The following is a 27,663-nucleotide window of genomic DNA, read 5'->3' on the forward strand; positions in this document are numbered from 1 at the left end:
TCCGATGGATGCGGCTGTGTGAAAAAGGAGCTTGTCCTGGAGAAGGCAAGACTGGCGATGATCCCAGACCCCACCAGGACTACCACGGATGGTGTGAGCCAGGGTCCCCATGGCCTCAGGGTCTCGCCTGCACCCTGACCTGACACCTTCACACCTGCATCCATACCTTCACCATGCCTGTACCCACACCTTTACACCTATGCCCTCACCTGTGCTCACACATTCACCGCACTTGTGCCTGCACCTGCATCTCCACCGTGCCTGCGCCTGAACTGATAAACATTGGTTATAGGCCCTGAACCCCCACTCCCCTGAGGTCCAACCGCCACTTGGAGTGCAAGCCCAGGCCCTTTCTGACCTCAGTGTCCCCATCTGTGACCTGGAGGGCCACGTGAACAGCCGCCCCTGGCAGTCAGAGACAGTGGTTGCAGCCAGATGGGCAGGTCCCACAAAGCCGGCAGGTGGGGTTAGAAATCTAGCCCTTCCCTGTCTGCTGTGGGGGGCACGGCCAGGCTGCCAGCTCCACAGGTGGTGTGGGTGTCCCGTGTCCCCAAAGGACAGCCCACACAGAACCTCTCCCCCGGTGCCAGATGAGTGAAAACGCTTTAATGGGATCAAAGTGCCTTTATGCTCGGAGGCTGACACCCCAGGCCCGAGGAGCTCGGCTCCAGGGGGCTGCCTAGTACTTGAGCAACCAGCGAGGTTTGTGTGGGCTCAGCGAACTGAGGTAGGACCACCACCAGGGCTTGCCCCCATGGGTGGGGGGCTGCCTCCGTACCCCTGGAAGCCCTTCTTGCAGGCTGTCGGCCCCCAGGGCCCCTCTCTGGGGCCCAGGGAGGACCATCTTGGGTCCCACCCCCAGGGGCTGAAGGATGAAGTCCACCCTGCCAGCAGTCCGCATGCGGGCGGGGATGGTGACCTTCTTGATGACCTTGGAGTAGCCGGGTGCCTGGGCAATGACAATGTGGGTCCCTGGGGGCAGCAGCCTCCAGTAGTCACCGTCTGGAGCTGGGGACAGAGAGAGAGTGCTCCTGAGACTGGGCTAGGGTTTGACATGGTGACGTCATGGGGGCGAGAAGGGAGGGGCCCTACCTGTGGTGACGTCATGGCGGAGGCCCTTCACAACCACCCGGGCGTTCTTCACGGGCTTCCCGAACTTGTCCATCACCACGCCCTTGATGCCGCGGTGCACCTGACCAGGAGAAAGGCAGGGGGTGGGGGTGTGCTCAGAGACCGACCACGGGCCCATCCAACCCCTTCCCCTCTGAGCCAGGGCCTCCACTTGTATGAGAGGCTGGGGCCTCAGTTTCCCCATGTGAGATCCAGCTTCTGCTCTGGACCTTTCCAGGTCCATGAGTTGCCCCACACTTCTGCCGGGGGGTGCCTCATGGCTGTGTGGAGGCAGCACTACTATGGGTCAGCATGGCCAGGTGACACTGTCCTGCCCCTGGTCTCTGCAGAGGGCCATCCTCATCCAAAGCCAGGAGGGATCCGGCAGTAGAGAACATCTTTTGATCTCCTGAGGGTTGTGTCCACAAGCATTGCTTGTGGAGCCACGTAAGATGAAATCCTTGACCACTTCAACCTCCAGCAGGGGTGAGGATTTGGGTCTTCCTGGCCTTGAGTCGTCATCCACACTGGGGGCTGCAGTCCTTGATCTTCATCAGCAGGTGCTTCAAGTCCTCCTCACTGTCAGCCAGCAAGGCTGTATCACCTGCCTAGCACAGGTGGTTCACAATCCTTCCTCCAACTCTGATGCCTAATTTGCACGCTCCCCCTCCCCCATTGGTCAGTTTGAGCTGTGGCTGTGAAGTTGGAAGCCATGCCAGTGGGCAGCCTGTGGGAAGACAGGTGCCCTGGACAAGGGGTCCTGGGCAGGCAACTTTCACGGAGCGGCAGCCTGGAAGCGAAATGACATATTGCACTGGGACAATCCGCTGCACAGGACCTCGTGAGTGTTGCAGAGCAAGGCTGTGACGTGGAGGACCACGGCTGGCCAGACCCCACCACAGTCTCTCCATCGCTGCCTGTAGGCAGGTGGCCGTTGGACACGGACTAAGGAAGACTGCAGAGGGATCCGCGGGTGCATGTGAATGGTGGTGTTGGCGGAAGACTGTTGAGAGCACCGCAGACGTCTGAGCTGTCTTGGGACAAGCACAGCCAGAGGGCTCCTGAGAGGGGAGCACTGGGAAGCTTGGACCGGGGCAGGACATCAATCACTCTTGGTAGAGGCTCAGCCTGGTGGAAAAGGGAGGCCCTCGATGAGATGGACGGACACGTGGCTGCAACAATGTTGTGCGGATGGCGCCCGGCCAGGCGGTACTCCGTTCGGATGCGCACAGGCTCGCTGTGTGCAACAAGTGAATGGACGGGGCATCCCCTAGTCCTCTGACGGTTGTACGTGACCATTCACGTGTGTACTCTCCCGGAGGTGCTACTGAAGGAAGTCTTGGCGATCGGAGTCCAACCCCACGCGCACACTTGGGGTCACCAGGAGTTGGGGGCGGGGGCGCTCAATGGTGGCCGACATAAAGTGGGGACCTGAGAGTGGCCGCAGGCACTGTGCGCTACATCCTGGGGGAGGGGGATACTAGGGCCCTGAAGCCTCAGCCAGAGCGCCTAACCCTCACCCAAGCCCACTACCCCTCACCCAGTACCTTGGCATCCCCTCCCTCCTGGTGCGCCCCAACCTTCGCAGCGCTCACCATCTCCGCGAAGCTGAGCAGAGATTCCTTGTTGTGCCGCCAGAGGGTGTAGAGCGCCTCCTGGGGCGGGAACTTGACGCAGCCCAGCTCCACCGTGACCTCGAAGCAGTTGGAGTGCAGGTAATTGAAGTCGGACATGCCTGGGGTCGGGTGGGCGGGCAGGGGTCAGCGCTCTCGCGCGCGGGGGTGGGGGGTGGCTTGTATTAGGGCGCCACCTTACAGGGGCGGAGACTGAGGCCCGAGGTCAGACCCGGGTCCGCTCCACGCAAGCATGAATCCGTTTCTAGCATACTCACAGGGCGCAGGGTCCCACCTGCTCGCACTCCTGAGGAATGTGACCCCTCTGGACCCGGCTCGGCCGGCAACAACCCAAGGAGGGAGGTCCTGTCACCTCCGTTTTCCATAGCATCAGGGCCTGGACAACTGACCAGGAGGGCAGCCCAGAAAGCTTTGGGGGCAGGCCCAGCCCAGAAAGCTTTGGGGGCAGGCCCACCCCAGCTGGGCCCCACTGCTCTGTCCTGCCCCATCCGTTCAGCTTCTGGTCTTTGGTTTAAATACCTCATCCAACAAGACAATGGGCTGTGCACTGGGCTGGTACCCACAAGGCCAGCAGTGGGCGGCCGTCAGTCACTCAGCTGGGGAAAGATGACACTTTTCATTCCGGCAAAGAGGAGCAGTGTTGGAAACCTATAAGGGCAGTTCTACCCTGTCCTGCAGGGCCCGTCACAGTGAGGGGGATCCCCTCACGGCAGTGGTCAAGCATTGTGGTGGCTGTCAGAGGCTGGTCAGTCCTACCCCTATGGGGAGTAATCCCACCCCCGCACAGCTTGTCATCAAAATGCACAAGTCTCCAATGGGCTCCCTGTCCACCCACCCACCAGTCCTGTGGTCCCTGCAGGCTGGGGAGGTGAGTGAGCAGGGTCTGGCTGTGGCCCCAACACTGGTCTCTCCCCAACAGGACCCACACCCCCTCAGGACCTTGTAAAGGAGCCGTGGCCAGCTTCCAGGCCCTGGGAGGGGTGGGGGATGCACCTGGTTTGCAGGGACTCGCCCCACCCTGAGAGTGTGGGCATCAGGGCCAGCAAAGGCAGGCGGGATGAGCAAGGGCTATGTGTGACGGGAGCGGGGCTCTGGGGAGCCCCCTGAGTGGGCAGGTAGAATTAGGGTTTGGGCTTCTCAGTGAGAATCAGTTCTGCTACCTATGCTGGTGTGTGTGTGTGTGTGTGTGTGTGTGTGTGTGTGTGTGTGTGTGTGTGTGTAGTGTCCTCTTCTGACAAGAGAACAAATGACACCCTCTGGGGGCAGGAGTGGGTGCAGAGGCCTGATGCCCAGCCTGCACTCCTCCATTCCCTGTGACATCAGCGTAGTCCCAAGGCAGCAGAGATGCCCCGGGGAGCACCCAGGGAGACTTGGAGGGCCTTTGGGGTGTACACATAAGCCAGCTTAACGGGGCCTTGGTGGGGCAGATTACACCCACCCAGTGTCCATTGCATAGGGTCCCAGGCCTACGTGGCAGCCTGACTGGACCCCCAGAGAAAAGTAAGTATGATGGTGGGAGTCTGGGATGGTGGACGACTGTGGACAGACCTGCAGAAGCCCTGAGGTACCTGGTGGTGCCCTGGCTCGGTGTCAGCTGGGACACACACCCCACTCCACTCTGGTGGCTTCACAGGACAAAGACCATCAGGGTGGCCATCTAGGGGACCCTACAGGCAGTGCCAGCCGGTAACCTGGGCCAATCCTAAGGAAAGCCAGCCCAGTCCCTGTGTCCTGTCTGCTCAGTGGATGGTCCCACCAGACATGTGATCATCTGTGCAGGTACTCACTCGGCTGCCGAATGAAACGCTCCAGTTCTTGTCCACCCCGGTGCACCGGGGTCTCGGAAGAAAGACCTGGCTCTCTCCCCCTGGACACCAGCCTGGGAGTGCGGTCCTGTCCCCACCCACCCACATGAGGATGCCATCCTTAGCCGGAGGGAGCTGCTCATAGCTGCTCAGTGGGCAGAACCCTCGCCTTCCATGTGGAAGAGCCAGGTTCGATTCCCAGTAGGGCACGGCATGCCCGTCAACACCTGGAGGCTTGCCTGTTGCTTGGATAATGAGCCGGTTTCAGCAGAGCTCCCAGGCCGAGACTAGGTCTGGCGATGTGCTTCTGGGAAATCAGCAGCTGAGACGTGGGTTTGCCTCACCCACTGCCCACCATAACTGGTGGCTACAAGTTCCAGAAGTCAGGGTGCCCAGAAGAAACTGCTGGCCCACCTCCTTATCTCGACCTCCTCCATCCCCAGCCAGACCCAGCCCCACCCAGCATCGCTCCCTCAGACCCCACCTTGGCCTGCCCCGCCTCCTGCCTCACTACACCCTGACTTGCTCTGCCCCTCCTATCACGACCCCTTCTCACACAACCCTGTCTTCCCTGCACAGACCCTATCTCAGCTCTGTCCCACCTGCCAGACTGCCCAGCATGTCCCGCTCCAGATCCCTGTCCAGCTCTGCCCCACCCTCCCAAGAAAGCCATGCCCAGCCCAGCCAGGCCCCACCCATCACAACTCCTCCCTGCTAGGTCATCCCTCCTTGGAGGCCCCGCCCACAGTCGACCATGCCCCACAAGGCCACTCCCTCCTCGCACCTCCAGTGAAGCTGTACCAGTCGGCCCCGTTGATGATGCCCCCCTTCTTGAGAAAGTTCCCCCCACAGCGCTGCTCCGACTTGTCCGTCATCATGGGGTGCACGTCCGCGTACGCTCGGGCCAACAGCTTGAACATCTGGGACAGAGGCAGCGAGTGGTTCCCAAGAGCCCACACCCACTGTGTGGGTGCTGCCAGGGTGCTGAGGCCTGGGGGTGGAAGGCCCTCCTGGGGAGGAGCCCTGGACAAGCCGGCAGCACCAGCTGGTGAGCGGGGAGGGCACTGCCCAAGCCAGGGGCAACCCCTGCTGGACGTGGACTGAGCCAGGGTCTGTCCAGTGTCTGAGCCCTGCGGTGGCGGCAGGGAAGCCTCCACGGAGTGGGGGCTGTGCACAGGAGAATAACTGGAGGAGTGCACCCCCATCATAGCTTCCCTCCATTACTGCTCTCTGATGTGGGGCCCTTCCCTTAGGGCCAGACCTCAGCCACCTGTGTGCCCAGGGCTGGGCTGAGGAGTCTGATCCAGGGTGCAGGGCCTGGTCAGAGATGGAATGTCCCACAGAAACACTGACATCGCGGTAGCCTTGTTCACCTCACAAAGGGGACGTGCCCCTCCGGCCTCCTTTCCCTCTGCAGACTTGGGGAGGCATCTTATCTTGCTAAAGCTCTATCCACATGGCCAGCCTCTCTGAGGTGTGGGCACGGGTCCAGGGAGAGTGGGTCTCGCATGTTCCCCTCAAACCCTGCCCTGGCCCCTAGTCCCTCCTCACAGTCCCAGAGGGAGTCTGCTGGCCACCTGAGGTAGGGGCACCAAGCTACTCCCCACCAGGCCCAGGGGGAGTCCACCTGCCACCTGAGGGGTCACTCCCTGAGCTCTGAGCACAGAACCTGGCAGGTGTGTAGCGGGTCAGAAGAGCGTGCATGGTCGAGTGAGAGAATGGAGGGAGGGGGAGGAAATAAATATCTGAGTACTTCGGTGACTAACTGAGCAAGGAAGTGAATAAGTGAATAAATAAACAGATGAGTCAGGGAGCAGATGAATGAATAATCAGATAAATAAGTGAACAAGTGAATGAGTGAGTGGGCGAAGGAATGAATGAGTGGGTGACTAAGTGGGTAAAGGAATAACTGAGTGAATGAATGAATGAGGGAATAGGTGAAGGAATGAATAAATGAGTGGGTAAGTGAGTAGGTAAAGGAATGAGTGCGTAAATGAGTGGGTGAAGAATAACAGTGAATGAAGAATGAGTGGGTGAGTGAAGGAATGAATGAGTAGGTGAGTGAGTGGGTGAAGGAATGAATGAGTGGGTGAGTGAGTGAGTGAGTGAGTGAGTGAGTGAAAGAATGAGTGAATGGCAAACCACACTGCCCCCTTTCCAGAGGCCCAGGCTGTGAGGGGCCCTGGACTTTGGGCAAGACTCAGAGCTGGGTGCAGTGAAGGAGCCTGAGCCTGGAGTGGAGTCTGCCCTGCTGGGGACCCAATGAAGAGCAGCCTTCCCCTCTGGTCCTTCCCATCCCTCCGGGGAAGTGTCCAGCCTGCTGCAGCACTGCCCTCTGCTGGTTCCCTCCATGGGATCCCGCCTCCCTCCCCAGCCATCTCAGGAGGCAGAGAGGACCTGGTGGGGTCTCAGCTGGGGACACTGGTGGGAGATGGACTTCGAGGGCGTCAGGGGCTCAGAGCTGGGGATGGGGAGGCTCCCAGGAGCGGGGCTCCTGGGAGCTCCAAAAGGGGCCCTGCCCAGCATACCTTCTCATCGGGTGTTGGGGAGAACATCTTCTCCTCCTCAGGGTGTTTGGAGAAATCAAAGGGGTAGGATACCACGAGGTCGCCACCGTGGAGGCTGGCAGACAGTGCAAAGGGCACGGCCCACATCCACTTCATGATCGCCTTCGTCTCTGGGGCCACCTGGGTGGGGGGCCGGACCTTAGGCCCCGGACCACAGGCCCCCAGCCCCTTCAAGCCCAACACCACCCATCCTTCTCTCCAGACTCTCCTCCCACCCCATGGGGATGCCACCCCCTCCAGGCAGCCTTCCTGGCCTCCATCCAGCTCTGGCCCCCCTCTGCTGAGGCTGGGCAGGGAAACTCACAGCAGGTGTCTGGTCAGAAGCCTGCCCGCCTGCGCTCTCACTGCACAGACATACTGCCCCGTCGGGGGCCGAGCAGGGACACACCAGCAGGCCTCTGCCCCCCTTCAGGGGTTCCCCGGAGACACTCGGTGTGCTAGGGAGAGACACGGCTGTCAACAGCGAGGGGTCTCTTATCTCACAGATGGAGGCTGCAGGCTCAGGAGGAGGCTCAGGATGAGGGGACCCCAGGCTCAGGGGGAAGCCCTGGGGGAGGACGGCCCAGGAGTCCAGGACATGGGGGGCAAGCAGCTGCAGGGAGGTGGGAGGACAGCTCCTACCTTACCCCACCAGTAGTGCTGGGGGATGGCCAGGTGGTCGGTGCGTGCGCCTCGGACCCCTGCAAGCCGGTAGTGCTCGGACGTCAGGTCGGGGAAGTTGCGGTTCAGATCCAGGTTCTGCGCGTTCTGCCTCCCACTCGTCCACCCATTGTAGCCAGCACCCTGACAAACACAGCCCCCCATCATGCTCAAGGCACCCCACTCTGGCTCCCCCAGGGGAGGACGGAGGCCAGGTGGGGACTGAGATTGTCCCAAGGGGGTCTCTACAGCCGAATGAACATTGCTGGGAACCAGGGCTGGAGCTGCCCTTGACCGCTCCCCCATCATTCTGCCCCTCCCTCCTCCTGCTCCCCCACTGGCTGCTCTCTGTACCTGGATTACCTGTCCACTCACCTCACCCTGCAGGCAGCTCCTGCTCCCTCATGCACCCCCCCCCCTCCTTCCTTGTTTCTCTCTGTATTACTAAAGGCCTATGAGGACACCCACCCCCAGTCTTGTCCACCCCCACCCTTGGAAGTCAGGCCCTTCATGAGCCTGATGCCTGCGGGCATAATCCTGGCACCATGGCCCAAGGCAGGCTCACAATCCTGCTTGGTGACAACAGGATGCACTGGCCGCAGGGCCCAGCTTGCGCCCGCTCACTTCGGCAGCTGCCACCTCATAGCCGTCTGGGTTCATGGAGGGCAGCAGGTGGATGCGGGTGGTGTTGAGCAGGCGCTGGACACGGAGGTTCCCCTGCAGGTACTCGGAGCACAGGTACTGGGCCAGGTAGATGAGCATCTCGCGGCCGGCCACCTCGTTGCCATGAATGTTGCCAATGAGTTTCACCTCAGGCTCCACTGGGAGAGACATGGAGCATGGACGGGTGGTGGGCTCACAGTCCAGGAACCCTGGACCGACGGGCCCCTGTGGTTGGGGCGGCGGTGGTGAGGGGGTGGGCCATGGCTCAAGCAGCTCTGGGTTGTGAGGTCTCACCACTTGGGTTGAGTTGGTGCTCCCTCTCACCGGATTACAGTGCGACAAACCATCAATGGACTCCCATACCAGGCGCCCTCCCAGGAGCACCCACCAGACCCTCGTGTGATTGGCCTGTCATGAGAGTGTGTAACATGCAGAGCCCCCATTTCTGCATTTGTGTGAACGTCATCAACAGCCACCTGCAATCTCCACGTAGCAGGTGAGGGTGCACACTGGTGCCTGGGTGGAAGGCAGCTGGGACTGGATGGAAGGATGAGTGGATGGATGGATGGATAGATGGATGGATGGGTGGATGGGTGGATGGTTGGTGGATAGATGGTGGATAGGTTAGTGATGGATGGATGGATGGATGGTGGAATGATGGATGGTGGATGGGTAGGTGATGGATAGATGGATTGATGGATGGTGGATGGATGAATGAGTGGATGGATGATGTATGGATGTATGGATGATGGATGGATGAATGATGTATGTATGGATGGATGGATGGATGAATGGATGGCAGGTGGATAGATGGTAGTGGGTGGATAATGGGTGGCAAGATATGGGTGGGTAAATGAGATGGGTGGGTAAATGGAATGCGTGGATGGGTGATGGCAGATAGGTGAATGAACTGATGATGAATGACTGATGGACAGATGGGCAGGCTGGGGGAGGAAGAGTGGACCAGGAGCCTGACAGCCTCACTAGCCATGTGGCCTTGGGCAAGCCCCCTCTTGTCTTCTCTCTGAGCCTCATCCCTCTCACCTCCCATGACTATGGGTGTGAAGCACATGTGAGCCCCAAACTCACCTTAAGCAAAAGATGTATGTTTGGGCAACTTTTAAGGACCAGAGGTTGGTGATAAATGGCTTCTAGGTCAATCCTGCTTAGCTAAGAAGTTGTGGAGTGCTGGGGCTGGGGCTGGGGCAAGGCTGAGGAAGGACCCCTGGGAGGTCTGAGGGTTCTCAGCACCTGAGGGACAGCATCCCTGTTCCTAGTCCCACCCCTGCCTCCAGGGAGTGCTGAGACGTTGCTATAATATACCAGGTTCCCCAAACTGGCCTGACCCCCAGCCCCAGAGGCTTTACTCTCTCTGCCCTCTGCCTACCCCCTGCCCTGAAAACAATCTGTGGGGAGTTTGGGTGGAGGGGACAGTACTATAAGCCACAGTGACTCTCTCACAACCCAGAAACAGCACTGGCGGACTTTATCACGGACTGTGTGGAGAGGTGCTCTGAGGGCCAGCATCCAGCTAGTGTCCACTCGTGTTTCAGAGCAGGATGCCTAAACCCAGAGAGGCTCCAAAATAGAAACGCTCCCTCCCACATCCACCTCACTCAAAGGGAGGGGAGGGGCGGATCTCAGAAAACCATGCATCAATCCGCCAGGCTCAAGTGCCATTGACCCATCTGGGGTCCAGCTATAAGGCACGGTGGACTCTCCACTCTCTGTGTACAGGGGGTTACATCCCACGACCACTGTCCTGTGCTCCTGAGCCCCCTGCCCCAGGAAGTCCTAAGACCCACACTTCCTGCAGGGCCCTTCTACGTTGGAGACCTGAGCTCAGGGTGCCACGAGTGGCTGTGTGGTCTTGTCTCCCTGAACTGCCAGGGACACGGAGTCTGGGAACCTCTCTCCGGGAAACCAGGGATTCTGTGTGGCCACATCACCCAATGCTTGGAGCCCCATTCTCCCTGCCCTGGGCTGAGCGGGACTGTCGGGCTTGCACGCCCACGTGTGGACCTGCAGCTGCCACAGCGACAAAGCCTTACTCAGCTCGTGCTGGCCAGGGCGGGCCGATAACTCGATGACCAGCAGGTCCTTGCCGTTGAAGCTGCGCCCGATGCTGTAGGTCGTGGAGATGTGGGCGCAGCGGGCCGCGGTCCCCTTCAGCACGCGCACCATCTGAGCGTAGGAGTGGTGGGTGAAGTGGATGGGGGGAGGCGGCAGGCCCGGGGGCGGCACTTCCTCCTCCTCCAGTTCTCCTGGGAGAGACGTGGTGTCTGGGTCAGTCCATCCACTCCCCGCCTGACCCTCCACACCAGCACCGGGGGCTACTTCAGAGCCAGGATCCTGGGACGCTGTGGGGACCCCTCTCCACCAACCTGCACGTGGTTTGTATCAACGTTTCCTCTGGAGGCACAAGCAGACCTCGGCTCATCACGTCTCTCCTAATGCGCCCTGCAGAGGCCACGGCTTCGACAAATGGAGCCTCTGCCGTTTCCCCGCCCACAGCTTGGAGTCTGTCTGTGCACTTTGTCCAGCAGCAGGCGCTTGCGTGATGTCTGTGCCTCGTGATGGCCTTGTCTCAACATCCTTCCTCCTGCGCCTGCCACTCACAGACCACACCCCTTCACCTGCCACTCACAGGACACGCCCCTTCACCTGCCACTCACAGGACACGCCCCTGCACCTGTCACTAGGACCATGCCCCCTGTGTCTGCCTACTCACAGGCCATGCCCCATGCCTGCTCACTCACAGACCATGCCCCTGCCACTCACAGGCCACGCCCCTGCACTTGTCACAGACCACGCCCCATCACCCGCCACTCACAGGACATGCCCCTGCACCTGTCACTAGGACCACGCCCCCTGTGTCTGCCCACTCACAGGCCATGCCCCTGCCACTCACAGACCACGCCCCTGCACTTGTCACAGACCACGCCCCTGCACCTACCACTCACAGGCCACGCCCCTGCACCTGTCACTAAGACCACGCCCCCTGTGTCTGCCTGCTCACTCACAGACCATGCCCCTGCCACTCACAGACCACGCCCCTGCACCTACCACTCACAGGCCACGCCCCTGCATCTGTCACTAAGACCACGCCCCCTGTGTCTGCCCACTCACAGGCCATGCCCCAGTGCCTGCTCACTCACAGACCATGCCCCTGCCACTCACAGACCACTCCCCTGCACCTGCCACTCAGTCGCCCTCCCACACCAGCCACTCACAGGACACGCCCCTGAGCCTGCCACTCACAAGCCACTCCCCTGCACTTGTCACAGACCATGCGCCTGAACCTACTGGCTCATCTACGCTCCTGGGCAAACATGACTCATGTGCACTGGGAGGCCTTCGGAACGTTCTCAGGGCCTTGGAGGGTTTACTGCACTTACCCCAACATCAATAGCCCACCCAAACCCGCCGCCCTTCGAGGTGTCCAGGGCTATCCCTCAGTTAGGGGTATCATTATGGGGCAGACTGCCACATCGTCCTCTGTGAGAGGCTGGTGGCTTTGAACCACTGACCTTTTAGTTAGCAACCCCACCCTGACCCACTGCGCCGCCACGCTCCCTGCCATCCCGTCGGTGCCGACTCACAGAGACCCTGTGGGACTGCGTAAAACCGACCCCTGGGGGGGGGTCCGAGACTGACTCTCCCTGGGAGTAGAGCCTCCTTTTCCTCCCTCGGAGTGGCTGATGGATTTGAACTGCACCAGCAGCTCCCAGGGCTCCTCGCACTCCCAAGGTCAGTTCCTAATGGTGCCATGCACAAAAGCAATGAATGCATGCGCTCTGTTTGAGATTTTATGACACAAGGTGGACAGGGGACAAGCCACATCTGCAGGTCCCTCGGCCCGCAGGGAGCAGCCGGGGCAGCGCTGCCTTCTGTGTCCCCAGCTTGTTTTTCCCTCTGGATCGTCAGCCCTGCCTGCGGGGTGAGGGTGCAGTTTCTCTGTCTGCTCTGGTGACTGCCCGCACCGTCAGGAATCAGCTAGCAGCTTGCTCCAAGCCCATCTCCTTGGGTCACCCTGTGAAAACTCATAGAGGAGTCCAGGTGGGAAAGGGGGCTGAGCCCACCTGCACCCAGGACCACCCAACCTACTGTGGGAGTCACTCAGAGCAGCCCTCCCAAGGTTCCTGAACTGGAATTTTCCAGAAGCCGACTGCCACATCTCCCCCCACCCTAGGAGGGGGGCAGGTTGGGTTCATACTAATGTGAATCTCAGAAAACTCGACTTTATCATCAGAGCAGGGATGGACCCAGTGAGTCCAGCTCATAGGGACCCTATAGGACGGGGTAGAATTGCCCCTGTGGGTTTCTGAGACTAACTCTTGATGGGAGCAGAAAGCCTCGTCTTTCTCCCACAAAGTAGCTGGGGATTTTGAACTGCTGACCTGTGCATTAGCAGGCCAATGAAACCACTATGCCACTAGGGCTAGAACTGGTCAAAAATAAAACAGAAACTTAAAGATAGATACTGTAAGCATTCGAGTAAAAAAACAAACTCATTGCCATCCAGTGAATGCTGGTGACCCTATAGAACGGGGTAGAACTGCTCCTCCCCCACCCCCCACCACGCCCACCCCCTGACAAAACCATTTAATTGGGAGCTCATACAGACACCGTATCAATCCACAGTTCAGTCACTGCAAGCAGTGCTGTGCCGTGGCTGCCACAGTCCGTTTCGAATCACTTTCTCAGGGAGCCCTGGGGGCCCAGGTCACTTCCCCAGCTCTGGGGGAGGCCTAGGTCCCTGAGGATGGACAGCCTGGTGACTCACTCATTATGGGTCTCCATCTCTCCTGCAGACTGGCCCTGGTGCTCCCCCAAGTGCCCCCCGGGACCTGTGGATGTGTTTCAGCTCAAGGTGGTTTTTGAGGAAAAGAGATGCCTGTCGTTGCAGGTAAAACCAGCAATTCGGCTGTGGAGATGCCCAAAACAATCGTCCACAAATGGCCTTGGGGCTCTCCCTGTGGGAGGGGTGGGGGTCGGCCCACTGTCTGGGCTTCTTCCTGGATGCTGGACTCCCTGCGTGCCATTCCCCACTGCCCACTCTTCCTGCTTCTGCGGGGACTACAAGCCGCTCCCAGGATGCCCTCCTACCCCAGTGCTCCACTCCCCTGCCCATCACAGTAACGAAAGGGCTTGAGAGTCTGAGAAGCCCCAGGGACCACCCTCTCCAGCCTGACCCCCCACCCCGAGGCCGCAGACCATCCAAACATTCAGCCAGGTACACAGTAGGTGCCTCAGCAAGAGGCTCAGTCTCTGCCCAGCAGGAGGGACAGGGACATTCCTGTCACTGCCTACCACCTGGCCTCTGTGTCCCCATCTGTGAAACGGGCAGGCTGCTGTGGTCTGGGTGGGAGAGAACATGTGACCTCAGGGTGCTGGCCCAGGGCCCTGGGTACTGCTTGCCCTATTAAGCCAGATGGGGGTGGGGGGGTGGCAGTGGACACAGGCATCTTGTGATTGGTCTCTTCCTCTCCACCCCAGCAGAGCCTCTTGTCCCCATGGTGTCCAACGTGGCCTGTGCCTCCAGAGGCCCTCTGTCCCCAGGGCTGGCTCTTCAGATGAGATGACCACCACCACTTCACCTAGAGTCCAGCTCCAGGCCAGGACCCAGGACCCTGTGCAGGACAGGGTCAGGAGACACAACCCCACCCCACCCCAGGTAATTGCAAGGCTGGGCCTGGCAGCCCCTGCCCCACTGGGGCATCCTGGCTGGGGCTGACTGGGGGCAGGGCTTTGGTACAGGACTCAGCCATCGTCCACACCAGGCAGCCAGGCCACCACAATCACAGATTAGCTCACTCCCAGAGGTGGAGACCCCTGTGAGGGCCCAGAGAGCCTATCTCTACCTGGACTCTCCCTGAGCCCTATACTGCTCTACCTAGCCCTCATCTGTCCTCACCTCAACTCCACTCCCTCCAGTCCTACCGCCATCTCTGCCCTGCCCAGGCCGCCCGGCTCCTGTGCAGACCATGGCAGGGGGTGGGGTTAGGGGATGCAAACCGGGGGTGCACTTCTCATAAGCCTGAACCACTGGGGAGCCCTGGGGCACAGGGGCTCATCCAGAGACTGATCCCCACAAGGTCAGAGGCTCAAACCCACCGCTGCTCCTTGAAGAAAAACGTCTGCTCCTGCAAAGGGCTGCCATCTCAGAAACCCACGGGGGCAGCTCTGCCTTGTCCTGGTCACCGTGGCCAAAGTCCACTCAAGGGCAGTGGGTTTGGTTTGGTCTATAGATGCATACGTATATGCAGGCACTCACACACACACACACACACACACACACACACACACACACACACACGAAGAGGCATGAGGATCCTTGGTGGCGTCATGGGTTCAGTGTCGGGCTGCTAACCACAGGATCAGTGGTTCAAACCCCGCAGTCGCTCCTTGGGAGAAAGATGAGGCTGTCTGCTCCTATAAAGACTGACAGCCTCAAATGCCTATAAGACCAGGAATCTGTTTCTGCCCGGGCCATTGATTGGAGAGTTAGAGCATCCTTCACGGGCCAGGCAGGTCTGACACTGCACTCACTCACCCTAAGGTGTGAGCTGGGACAGCATCTCTTTGATGGGTGTGTGGTAGCCTTACATGGCCCTCGGAATGGACGTTCTCCACCACCCCCACTATGTAGGGTCCCTGGAGACAACCAGCAGCCATGGTGGCATGGCGGTGACCAGCTAGGCTTCCCACCTCAAGGCCAGCCGTTTGAAGCCACCAGCCACTCCCCATGAGAAAAACGAGGCTCCTATATAGATTGACAACCTCTGGAAACCCACAGGGGCAGCTCTACCCTGAACTGTAGAGTCGCTGAGCGCCGGGGGTCTACTCGAGGGCACGGAGGAGTCGGAAGAGACTTGATGGCAGTGGGGGTGAGTGGGGAAGGGGTCCCTGGTGGTGCAGTGGTTAGGGGCTGGCTGGTTGGAAGGCCGAGCGGGAGAAAGATGGGGCTGTCCCCTCCTGTAGACTGACAGCCCCGCTTCCCGTGCAGGGGTGCCTGGAGGGAGTCGGGATGGCCTGTGGGAAGCAGGTGGGTAAGGGCTCCAGCTGTCCCCCTGGATCCCTGGCCCCGGCTCACTCACTGCGCAGCTGCTGCAGGGGGTTGAAGCAGCCCTCCTCATCCCTGGCAAAGTAGCGATCGCAGTCCAGGAAGTAGGGCCAGGCCATGTCGATGGCGTCGAAGGCCGGCTGACAGGCCTCCCGGAGGCCCTGGCACACGTGGCGGCAGGCCCTGTAGGTGCGGCTGCCCTGGCAGGGGGGCGCCAGCACGGCGCAGCCCAGCAGGCGCAGGTCGGGGTTGCACTGGCCCTCCAGCAGGTGGTGCAGCACACTCAGCAGGATGTACTCGGGGCTGGCCTCCAGCGCCGCCCGGGAGCGGTGCGCCAGCAGCGTGGGGAAGGCTGTCTGGTTGTAGGCAGCATCTGCGCAGGTGTGCAGCTCCAGGTCCACGCAGGTGGCTGGAGAAAGAGGGGGGCACCGGTCACTCCCCCCCCACACACACACACACTGATCCCGCACAACTGTGGAATGGACACACAGCCGGGCAGGGGCGGGGCGGCCAGGTCCAGGGTGTCAGTTCTAGCCCATGAGGGTGCGCAGCCTCCCCACCCACCCACAGGCCAGCTTTCTGTGTATCTCAGTCCATTCCCCACCCCACCCCCACATGTGCCCAGCCTGAGAGTCCCTGGGCACAAGATCAAATGCTGGCTGCTCACCAAAAAGCCGATACAGGGCACCTGGGAAGAGAGGTCTGATGATCACCTCCCCACATCCCTGGGGGAAAAAAACCGGCCCCTGAAAACGCTGTTGAGGCCACGCCACTGAGACCCTCAGGGGTCCCCAAGGCACCCAGCAACAGTGCTGACCCGGCTCTTAGCTTCCAAAAGCCCACCTCCAGGACACGTGCAGTTCATCGTGAGCGGTGACAAGGGGATGGCCCCCAGGGTGTGGAGGGGAGTCCCCGGTGGGGATGACAGTATGTGTGCATCAGATGGGGGTCCCACTCCCCGAGGGCTTCCTTGGAAGAAAGGCCAGGTGATTGACCTTAGGCCCCCATGGTTTCCTCCTTGGGCTCACTCATGGTCACCATGAGCCAGAGGTGGCCTGACGGCGGCTAGCAAGGAGGACTGCGCTGCTGGGGACACGTGAAGCCTGGGACCCTCCATCTCCGCAGCCCCCGGGGGTCCTGTCTTTCATGCACAAGGTTGTGGGTCTGAGCTGGCTCAATAGCAACATCAAGGCTGCTGCCATCCCGTCCTTTCAGCTGAATGCCGCGTCCAGCAGGATGGTGGTCTGCGCATTGGGCTGTTGACCACAGGGTCAGCAGTTCAAAGCCTCCAGCTGCTCCATGGGAGGGGGAGGGGCTTCCTCTCCTGTAAAGTCACAGCCTCGGTACCCACAGGCAGTTCTGCTCTGTCCTGCAGGGTCGCCGTGAGTCGGCACCCACGGGCATTCCTGCTCTGTCCTGCAGGGTCACCATGAGTCAGCACCCACGGGCAGTCCTGCTCTGTCCTGCAGGGTCACCGGGAGTCGGCACCCACGGGCAGTCCTGCTCTGTCCTGCAGGGTCGCCGTGAGTCGGCACCCACGGGCAGTCCTGCTCTGTCCTGCAGGGTTGCCGTGAGTCGGCACCCACGGGAAGCAGTTGCTGCTAGGTGGCACCCAGTAGGTGCTGACCCACAGCGACCTCATGCAGGGCAGAAGCAGACACCACCGGTCCTACACGGTCCTCACGCTTGTTCCTGTGCCCGAGCCCACTGATGCAGCCGCTGTGGCCCCACAGCTCATGAGGGCCTTCCTGGACTGTACCTAACGCGATGTCCTTCTCCAGGAATCAGTCTCTCCTGACAGCGTGTCCAAAATATGTACGATGAAGTCTCTCCATCTGGGCCTCTAAGGAGCACTCTGGCCGTCTCTGTTCCTGGCAGACCATGGTCCTTCAATGTTCTTCTCCGGCACCAGTTTAAACGCATCGGTTCTTCTACGGTCTTCCTGATTCGCAGGACTCAATCCGAAACCCCAAACTCCCTTCCAGCAAGTCAATGCTGACTCACAGTGAGTGACCCAGCAGTACAGGGTAGAAGCAGCTCCTGTGGACTTCCAAGCCTGCACCTTTCCTTGAGTAGAAAGTCTCATCTTTCCCCCTGAAGAATGGCTGGTGGTTTCAAACTGCTAACCTTGCAGTAGCAGCCAAGCGGTAACCACTCCACTCAATAAAACCAAAGCCAGATTCACTGCCATCGAATCAAGTCTGGCTCATAGCACCAGCTATGGATTTCGAGACCTTAACTGCTTACGGGAGTAGAAAGCCCAGTCTTTCTCCCTCGGAGCTGCCGGTGGTTTTGAACTGCCAATCATGTGAATCACAGCCCAGTACGTCAACACACCACCACCAGGGTTCCTGTAGAACAGTAGTTCTCAACCTGCTTAGGAACTCAGACACTGCTCCTCTATCCATCTCCAGGCGGGTCCGACCACATGCAGATACCCCCACATATGAGTACCCAGGGGTGTGAAGACTGTTACCCATGCTACACCATGCTTCAAGGCAAAATTTCATTTATGTGTCATTAGAAATTAATATTTCACAATATATAATTACATATTGTTTTTTGATGAATCACTATGCTTTAATGATGTTCCATTTCTAACGATGAAAATATATCCTGCCTATCAGATATTTATATGACGATTCATAACAGTAGCAAAATGACATTGATGAAGTAGCAATGGTTGGGGGTCCCCACCACACAAGAAACTGTATGAAGGGGGTCATGGCACTAGGAAGGTGCCTTAGTTAAGAGTCCTAAAAAGCAGAAGCCATGCATATGGCCCCCTGCCCACCAGGTGGCACCATGGCCGGTGCTGCTTCAGCTAAGGGGGGGCCATTGTGAAGCACTCACCCATCCATCAGGCACACATTGGGCCTCCTCAGGGCCAGACACTCAGAGACCCTGTAGGTGGTGTTGCCGTGGAGTTGGCTCTGACTTGCAGAGACCCCGGGGAAAACAGAGCCACACTGCCAGCTGTCGTCTGCACAGCCAATGGCTCTTAGCCACTCACTGTGCCCACCCACCGCAGGGAGGGGCTTCCTCTTGCACTGCCACTTAACCTTCCTCTGACTGAGGGAGCCCTTGAAGGAGGTCAGGACAGAAAGGCGCCCCCCTCCCCACACACACCACCATCCTCCGCTTCGACTTGACTTGAACCAGGGAATGGAGAACTTCCAAGAAGGGCAGTTTTAGATAAAGACAGTCCAACATTTTTAAAAATCACCAAGCTGGAATGAGGAGCTGATACCAAGGGCTCAAGTAGAAAGAAAATGCTTTGAAAATGATGATGGCAACAAATGTTTAAATGACCTTGATACAATGGATGGATTGTGATGAGTTGTACGAGCCCCCAATAAAATGATTTTTAAAAATCACCAAGCTGGGGGGCAGACAAAGGAAAACCCTTGTCTATGGGAAGCTGAGCTACCATCAAGGGTGATGGAAAGCTTGGGGGTGGTTCATGGGGAGACAGTTCAAGCCACTGAACTGTCCATGTGGACATAGCCACTCAGGGGTACTGCAAGGACAGTGAATGCAACAAGAGAAATCGCCAGTCACAAGTGACCAGCAGAGGTCACAGCAAAGAGCTATTGTGGGCCACTGGGTCAAGCACCAGCGAGAGGTTGGCACGTGAAGGCACCAGGCACTCCGAGGGAGGAAGATGAGGCAGCCTGGCCCCAGTGCGGCTTCTGAAGCCCGAGGGGCTGTTCTGCTCTGTCCAGCAGTGACCTGGGGGCTATAGACCAGAGCCTCGATTTCAGAGCCCTCGTCTCTGCCAAGTGTACAAATGCCACCCGCTTTGGGACTCCCCGCCCTGCTGGCCTGTGTACGCAGCAGAGAAGACCCTGAGCAGGCGAGCTTCCCCCGTCCTCCAGTCAGCCTGACCTACTCTCCGTCCTGTTCAAGTCTCTTTTCCACAGCCCTGGCACCAGTGCCCTCGTGGTTATACATTAGGCTACGATCTGTGAGGTCAGCAGTTCCAAAGCACCAGCCGCTCCTCCGGAGAAAAGCAGGGCTTTCTCCTCCCATAAAGAGTAACCATCTCAGAACCCCACAGGGGCAGTTCTACCCTGTCCTATAGGGTCTCTGTGAGCTGGAACAACTTGATGGCACTGAGTTTTCCTTTGGGCGGGGGGGAGGGGGGAGTGGAGGTGGCATCAGAATTGGAAACCAGAAATACTGCCCCCTCCCCATGAGCCCTAAGGAGTGATAGATGCCAGGATGCACAGGACCCCAGGCGTCCACTGACCCCAAACTAGCTGTTGGTCGGGTGGGCAGTTTCTCTAAGACCCTCAGGTGTTCTGAGTCCTGGGCTTAGTCTCGATCTGGGGCTCAGAGACCAGGCATCCCCCCTCATAAGTCACCCTTTTTTTCTGTCTGTCTGTCTGTCTATTGGGGTAAGATGCAGGAATCTCTGTGCCTTCAGCAGCCACTTGATGGGGACCCCAGCTTGGACCCTGTCCTGAAACCCTGTCTGCCCCTCGTAGGACTCCTGGTTTCACATTGTTCTCTGGCCTGAATCACCTCGTCTGACCATTCTGTGATGGCCTCCATAGCAGAGGCCACTCAGGAGACATTGTATTTGGCACCCAGGTTCCCAGGGGCCTTGTCCCCTCCTCTGTCTGCTGTCTCCTGGGTCACGGTTTTGTGCTGGTCTCTGCACATCTTATTGGTCACGATGGAGAACCACAGTGAGAGCAAGGGCAGAGCCCCCACAGCCCACCTTCCCTGCTGGCCTTGAGTGTGCACACCTCATAGGGGCCACACCTGCTAGGACCAAGGATGCTGTGGGTCACCTATACCACCAGGTGAGTTGTCCTGCCTCGCTTTCCCTTTTTATCCTGAGACCTTGGCTTCAACCACACAGAGCTCTCTCAGGTTTCCCACCATCCAGGAGATGAGGAGTGTCCAGTCTGCATTCAAGGGGGATGGCCCCCCAGGGTGGCATCCCATTGTCAGTGTCAGTGCCTCCCTCCTCCCCTGCTCCCAGGAAAAACTCCCTCATGTGGTTTCTCATCCGGGAAACTTGCGCTTCTTCTGTCAAAAGTTGGGACCTCAGCGGGGATGGTGCGGGCCATCAATGGCCACGTGGGAAGCGTTTGATAAACCTAAACGTGTTCATTTGAAAAGCACACTAGAACAAAGGAGACACAGGCACACTACAGGGTACCTGTCTTACCTGGTGCAGCGAGCCCTCAGAAAGACACCATGATTCCCGAGCAGCTACCCTAAGACATGAGTCACAGTGAGCAGAAGACAAGGTGAAATCCCGACTTCAGCAGAGGAAATGGCCCTTCAGCTGTGTGTGTGTGTGTGTGTGTGTGTGTGTGTCCTCTACCCTTGTTAAGGAAAATCAAAGAAGATGATACCTTCGAATTCTATGTCGGTGAAGCCTATTGAGTGTGCTGTGGACTGCCAAAAGAACAAACAACTCTCTTGGAATATGTACAGCCAGACTGTTCCTTAGCGGCAATGGTGGCGAAGCTGCTCTCACATACCTGGGAAGTGTTGTCAGGAGGGACCAGTTGCGGAGAAGGACGTCATGCTTCTTTAAATCAAGGGTTGACGAACTGGAAGACTGGCCTCAGTGACAAGGACTGAGGCAGGGGCTCCAACCATAAGCTCACGCAGAGCCCTGACTGTGAGGATAACAAGACTGGATGGTGTCTGAGTTCCTTAACAACAACTCAAAGCAAGCCCATCGTGCCAGATCGTTGTGTCAAACAGAAACACACACTCGGGTTTCGCATTCACATCGGATCCGATACTCATCAGCGTCCATCTTGATACTCTGGAGACAACGGCCCCCGTTTCCCCATCTGTGTGGGCGTGTGCCTGTCGGCAGGTGTCTGCAGGCAGGAGAGGATCTGTGTGTGCATGTTTTAGTTTTTTGTATCTCAGTACATGTTTCTAATATTTCCAGAAGCCAATAAAAGTTAAAAAAAAAACCAAAAATCAATAAAAGTAGATTTAGTTCAGTGCGTTAACTTTCGCAGTAATGATGTTTTGCAGAATTGCAGCTGAAAGACAGTTTCCAGGATCTTTTTAGTAACCTAACATCTGGGACTTAAGCTCAGTGTGTAGGCTGTGTCGCATCCAGGAAAAGGCGTGTGCTTTTGTTCCGAAGTAAAATGACTGGTTGTCCCACATGGGAGGGAAGGGTGTGTCAGGCACCACCTCGGCGGATCTGGAGGTTTCGCGCCGGCTTGTGGCGAAGGAGCGGTGTCGCAGCCACAGCTGCCTGATACGTGGCGGGTTTTCTGACAGGCTTGATCAAAAGCAAAGACCAGGAGTTGTGGTTTTCTCTGTTAAAATGGCACGATGGCCGTCAATGACCGGCTGACTCTTAGCAGTCCGTGTTCTTACGAAGGGCCACGGAGTTGGGTCCGGCCCTGAGCCACGCTTTACACAAGAGAACGAGGCCCCGCCGCCAGCCCTGCAGCGTCCACACCAGTGTTTGTGTTTGAGGCCTGGTGCAGCCCGTGCCAATCCACCTCTTCGACGGGCTTCCTCTCTCCTCACTGATGTGTGGCGTTATCGAGCATAGTGTCCTTTGTCAGCGTCTGCTCTCTCTTGGCCAAGTGTCCAAAGCACGTCTGTCCATCCTGGCCTCTAAGGAGCATGCTGGTTGCACTTCTGACCAGACAGCCCTGGTCCTTCTGTTGGCAGCCCAGAGTAGGATGAGGTTGTAAGGGGTGATCTTTCAAGCCCGTAAGGGTGGAACATAGAAAGGAGAATGTGTCTCCCTTTGTCCACGTCGTTGTAACCCCCTCATTCTACTGGCGAACGGACCCCGGGTGTGGAGCTATCATTTTCTCGAGCCCTTAACGCCGCACCCAGGACAGCTGGAATGCCCCATGCAAGGAGGGCGGTGAGGCTTCTCCTCGTGTACTCGGGACATTTCGCCTGGAGAGTCCAGTCCCTGGAGAAGGGCCTCGTGTTTGCTAACGTAGAGCATTGGTCAACAGAGGAGGGCCCTACGGGAGGTGGACTGACACCCCGGCTGTGGCGAGGATGGGGCAGGGTGGGGCAGCGTTCTGTTCCATGGCACACAGGGTCATTAGTCATGAAACCCGACTCAGTGGCACCCAGCAACCGAGCTGCTGCGAAGATGGTTAATCCCAGGTCCCTGCTTGTGTCGAATCCATCCCAAGTTCTGAAAGGATTGAAGTGGCTTCAGAAGCAATGATACACCAGAGCTCCAATGAGCCCCCACCTGGCTGGCCTCAAGCCCTCCAGCAGGACCTGCAGATATGAAGATTCCCGAGGGAAGCCAGGATGAGGAGGCCTTTCTCCCAGTTTTCTGCCCGGCAGCCTCTCACTCACACGCAGAGAAAGCCCCAGTCCACCCCCAACCCTGGTTCTAGTATTTGTTGAGAGGTCTTTGGGACGGCAGCAGGCTGGTGGGGCAGGGCCACTTGCACAGATGGGTCTCGGTATGAAGGCAATGTGCCCGGACCACAAGCCAGCCTGGCACGCTGAAGGTGCCACCCCAACTGGGGCCTGTCACCTGGCAGAAGGCCACCCTTGCAGACATTTTTGCAGACTGGAGCTCATGACCCTTGGAAACAGCACCCCTGGGGCTCCAGGTCACACCCGTCTACGGGCAGCTGAATGGCCTGCTGCATCTGCCTGGTGAAGTTCTCGTGTACGGAGAGCAGGAAGAGGCAGCTTGACCATCACAAGGTACCACCTCCCAGCCCAGCCCAGCCCACCAGAGACACACCAGGCCAGAGACCCTGCCCAGCCTGCAGAGCCAGGTGAGAAGGGTGACCGGGGTCGCATAAGTCCAGAGGAGGACGCTGTGAAAAGACAGGTCAGAGGAAAGTACCGTCTATGATTCTAGATGTTCTCTGGGATCTGCGATATCCAGGGGAAGGTCCACCCATGGCAGTGTTCACGTTCCAACCATATCTCCATGCAAGTGAGTGTGTCTGTGTTCATGCACCACACACGTGCACACACATGCACACATGTACAAAGTGCAAATGCTACACACGTTTGCCCTAATGCATGTGCATGGGCACACACTCGCAGATACATAAACTATACACTCATGTGCACACACATGCATGCAGATATGCACATGCCTATGCACCCATGTGCTCACAGCTCGTGTGCACTCACCAACACAACTATACAAATATGCACGCACACCTCCTGCCCTGGACCACTCTGCAGGAAGGAGCAGGGCCCCCTGGTCAGGGAAGGGCCAGCCAGCCCTCAGGTCCCGGGTGTTACAACTCAGAGGGCAGTGGACCGCTTCACAAGGGGCACTCCACTAAGGGAGGGGCTGCCCAGACCCCTGGTCCCAGCCAACCCCAGCCCTTTGCCCACCCTGGGTCCCTGATCCCTCCCTTCTTCCTGCAGAGACGAACCCCCTTCCAGGCCCTGGTCCCCACTTCCGTAGACGTTGATGTCTCTACATCACGTGCCCAGCTGGGAGTGAGAGGGTTGTGGGGAGCGGTCAGAGCCCACCACCGTCCCCTGGAGGTCCCAGCACTCCGACCCGCCCCCCCACCTCCCCCCCCCCCCCGACTCCGTGTCCAGAAGCCCCGCCACCTGCTCCTGGGGATCCGCCTGAGGGGTCCCTCGGGGTCCCAGCCTCGGTGGCCAGCGGGGCACGCGCGCAGCCTTACCCGCGGGCTCCTGCGCGGGCTCGCCCCCGGGTGCGGCGGTGGCCAGGACCACCAGGAGTAGCAGCGGCGGCGGCGGCATAGTGGGCACCAGTGGGCACCAGCGAGCAGCGCGGTGATGTGGCGGCAGGGGCTCCCCACGGGCCGCGGAGTCGGGTTACAGCGGACGCGCCAGAAACCTGAGCTCCCGGAGGACCAGAGCCAGATAACCCACAGCTGGGGGCGGGGTCAACTCGGCCCCGCCCCCTCCGACAGTGACCCGCCCCCTCCAAACCACGCCCCCTCGACGGTGACCCTTCCCAGCCAGGCTTCCATCCTCCGACGGTGACCCACCCCAACCCACTCTGATAGTGCCGCGTCCCCAGCCCTGCCTGTCCCTAGGGGTTTCTGCCATTTCCCTCCTGCCTCTCCCCCGAGATCCATCCTTCTCATGAGGGTACCCCAGCCCAGCACGGCCCTCGGGGCGCCCCATCCCTGTTGTGTGTCTGTTCCCCACCACCCAATCAAGAGGTCCGGGACTTGGGCTACACACAACACAACACACACACCACCACCACCACCACCACCACCACCTACCCACCTATCCCCATCCCCCTGTCAATCCTGCTGGACTGTGGATCTGAGGAGGTTGGGGAAGGGGCTTCCTCCAGGCCAGCGGTTCTCAATCTGTGGGTAGTGAGCCATTTGGGGGTCGAATAGCCCTTTCACAGGGGTCGCCTAATTCATAACAGTAGCAAAATGACAGTGATGAAGTAGCAATTAGCATAATGTTATGGTGGGGGCCACCACAGCATGAGGAACTGTGTGAAAGGGTGGGGGCATGGGGAAGGTTCAGAGCCACTGCTCCATGCTGCAGTCTCATGGACTGGGTCCCTGAAGAGGACCAGATAGTTCCTGATGGGGTGCCCTGCAGGGGAGAGATGATGTCCTGCATTGCTGACAAAGTCCTCCCCACTCCACGTGTCTGCTGCTACCGCCTACCCCTAATCCAGGTCAGGCAGCAAAGCAGGTGTGAGACAGGTTCCACCTGGAGGCAGGGTAGTGACTGATGAGGCTGGGGGCTCCTAGGCAACCCCCTCCTTCCTAGGCTAGTGCCTGAATCTCCCAGAACCACCTGAGCCTGGGCCAAGGGTCAGGGGCAAGTTAGCCCTGACCCTTAGCTCTGGTCAGCCCGTAGCCCCTCCCTGCCTGTGTCTGCCCTTCTGGTCCAGGGCTGATCATCTGACTGGGAGAACACCTGGGTGCACCTGCCCAAGGCCAACGCCAGGTGACACCAGGTCACAGCCCTTCCGCATAGGACCTGGGCTTTCCCAGCTCACTGGGTGACAACCCGGAGGGTCTAGGTGCCACACAGGGTCCACTCACCCTGAGGCCCAACCTCTGAGTCTGGGGTTGGACAAGCCAGGTGCCCAGAGGGAGCAGATGCCAATGAGGGTGGGCACATGTAGCAGGTCACCTGCCTGGGGGTGGGGGGAGAGGATTCTTATGGTACCTGCCACCTGGGGTGACAGGGCAGGGGGGGCTCCTGATGGCACTTCCTCTCTCCTGAGCTGGTACCCACACAGCCCAGAACCCCTGTTGCCTGGGTGACCACTGCTGCTCCTGGGGTGCCCTGCCTCTGTCCTTCTTCTTCCCAAGCTGCCTACCCAGCAGAACCTTGGGTGGGAGTGGACTTTAAGGTGGGGGTGAAGGGCCACACCACACATGTTTCTGCCCCCCTGCCACTGGACCACGTCTCCTCCTGGGAAGACACATAGTTCCTGGCTTCCCACTGTCCTGGAGACCCACCCTCCTGTGAGCCTTCAGTCCCTTTTTGGAGGTCCAACTCTGTGCCAGGCACCTGGGGCCTCTTCCTCTGGGTCTCTGGGTCACCAGTGAATAAGGATAAACCTTAAACTGAGACACCTGAGCAAACCCTACCCAGACCCATCCTAGGCAGACTGTGGCCACAAATCAGAAGATCCAGTCTCTCCTTCAAGTCCCCTCCATCACCACCAAGACCCCTCCACCGGACAGGGGTTCCCCCATCATCCTTCACATCACATGACAGGGTCCCCCACTCAACATCACAGAGAGGGGCCCCCTATCCTTTATATCACCAAAGGTCCCCCTGGCCCCTCCATAACAGGACAGGGTTCCCCCACCCTCAACATCATAGGACAGGTTTCTCCCATCCTTCACGTGCCAGGATAGGGGTCCCCCTGCACTCCACGTTACAGGATGGAGTCCCCCTACCCTCCACATCATAACACAGGGTTCCCCACTCTTCATGTCATGGGATGGGGCCCCCACCCTCTACTTCACAGGATAGGGAAGCCCCACCCTCTACATCACAAGAAGGGGTCCTCCCCTATACATCTTAAGATAGGGTCCCCCCAATCTCCATGTCACCAGAAGAGGCTCACATGGCACTAAGCCAAAAGAGAAGAGGTGATTAAGGGCCAGTCCTCTGCCAGCCCTGTCCAGGGACCCACCCGCCAGGGAGTTCCCCACCCCACCCCACCCCAAACCTGGGCTTGGGCAGTAGCAGCATCTCCCCCTCCTCAGAAAAATGACAGTGCTTAAGGAAGCAGTCTTGACTCCAGAGGCTCCCAACACAAGCCCATCTTTCAGGCCTTTAAGAGCTCCTGAGAGGTGTTTTTCAAATTAAAGAGCAACCACACGCCTAAGGCAAAGGCAAGTGCAGCAGCTGACCCAGGTGGGGGGCGGGGCGGGGGGGGAAGCAGAAAGAATGTTCTAGAATGTCTGGTGCCCAAGCGCTTCCAAGACAAATACAGGGCTAGCCTGTACTCCAAGAGGCGCTGGGTCTGGGTGGTCTACAGGGCTTAGGGTAGCGGGTGGGGGCGGGGAGGGGAGAGCAAGGTTGGGGGCTTCAGGGAGAAAGTGTCCATCTTCTCAAAGCAGCCTGGCTGTGCTCCCCAGCAGGGAGGACCCGGGTTGGAGTGGCCTCCGGTGGCAAAAGCTCCGGGAGGCCACCCCAGGTGTTCCTGCTGCCCCTGGAAGGAGGGGGCCGAGGTACAGACTGCAGCAAGAAATTGGAGCAAAGAAACCAGACGGAGCCACCCATCCCCACCCCAGGGCACTGGCTCCTGGGCGCTAGGTACAAATCACGAGCCCCGCCAGCTGTTTTAACTGCTGTCTGCCAGCCACATGCATGTCCCTGGCGGCACGGGCACAGAGGGTTTGCTGGGAGCGCAAGCCCAGCCCGCAGTCCTGTGGAGGAAAGCCTGCCCTTGATCCATAGAGGGTACCACTCAGGCCCCCAAGGGAGCCCTGCCCCTCAGACACGGGGCTGGCTCAGGCTCCAGCTCAGCTCCGAAGCAAAGGGCTGGGCTTCGCTCAGACACAGGCTCCCGGAGATGACTGGTCCTGAGGCAGGGCCGCTGTGGCCAGCATCAGGCTCCGCGTGCCAGCCTCGCAGCTGGGATGTGAAGGCCCTGTCACCCAGGCTACCCCAAGCCACGCTGACCCAGTCACTGGGCCAGCAGCCCTGAGCGGGCTCTGCAGGGTACCTACTAGGCCAGCCACATGGGTGCCCAG

General features: G+C 59.0%; 1 protein-coding gene across 1 annotated transcript; it reads right to left on the bottom strand.

The window, feature by feature from the left end:
- Nucleotides 1-423: 423 nt before the first annotated feature.
- CPZ (carboxypeptidase Z) lies at nt 424-24,321 on the bottom strand. Its single transcript, XM_075545044.1, has 10 exons — nt 24,127-24,321; nt 15,519-15,893; nt 10,470-10,682; nt 8,380-8,576; nt 7,738-7,899; nt 7,078-7,236; nt 5,334-5,469; nt 2,706-2,845; nt 1,093-1,192; nt 424-1,008 (listed from the first exon to the last, which is right to left on the bottom strand). Exons 1-10 carry the CDS (start codon nt 24,203-24,205, stop codon nt 680-682), a joined length of 1,890 nt encoding a protein of 629 aa, XP_075401159.1. The 5' UTR covers nt 24,206-24,321; the 3' UTR covers nt 424-679.
- Between the last annotated feature and the right edge of the window lie 3,342 nt (nt 24,322-27,663).

The sequence above is a fragment of the Tenrec ecaudatus genome, chromosome 3, assembly GCF_050624435.1.
Source record: "Tenrec ecaudatus isolate mTenEca1 chromosome 3, mTenEca1.hap1, whole genome shotgun sequence".
Taxonomy (NCBI): domain Eukaryota; kingdom Metazoa; phylum Chordata; class Mammalia; order Afrosoricida; family Tenrecidae; genus Tenrec; species Tenrec ecaudatus.

Excerpts from the sequence above, each read along its gene's own strand:
- CPZ (XM_075545044.1), bottom strand. The coding sequence starts at position 24,205 with ATGCCGCCGCCGCCGCTGCTACTCCTGGTGGTCCTGGCCACCGCCGCA. Across the intron at positions 7,900-8,379 it reads ATGAGGTGGCAGCTGCCGAA|GGTGCTGGCTACAATGGGTG; the intron begins GTGAGCGGGCGC and ends TGTGTTTGTCAG. Across the intron at positions 1,009-1,092 it reads CCGCCATGACGTCACCACAG|CTCCAGACGGTGACTACTGG; the intron begins GTAGGGCCCCTC and ends CTCTGTCCCCAG.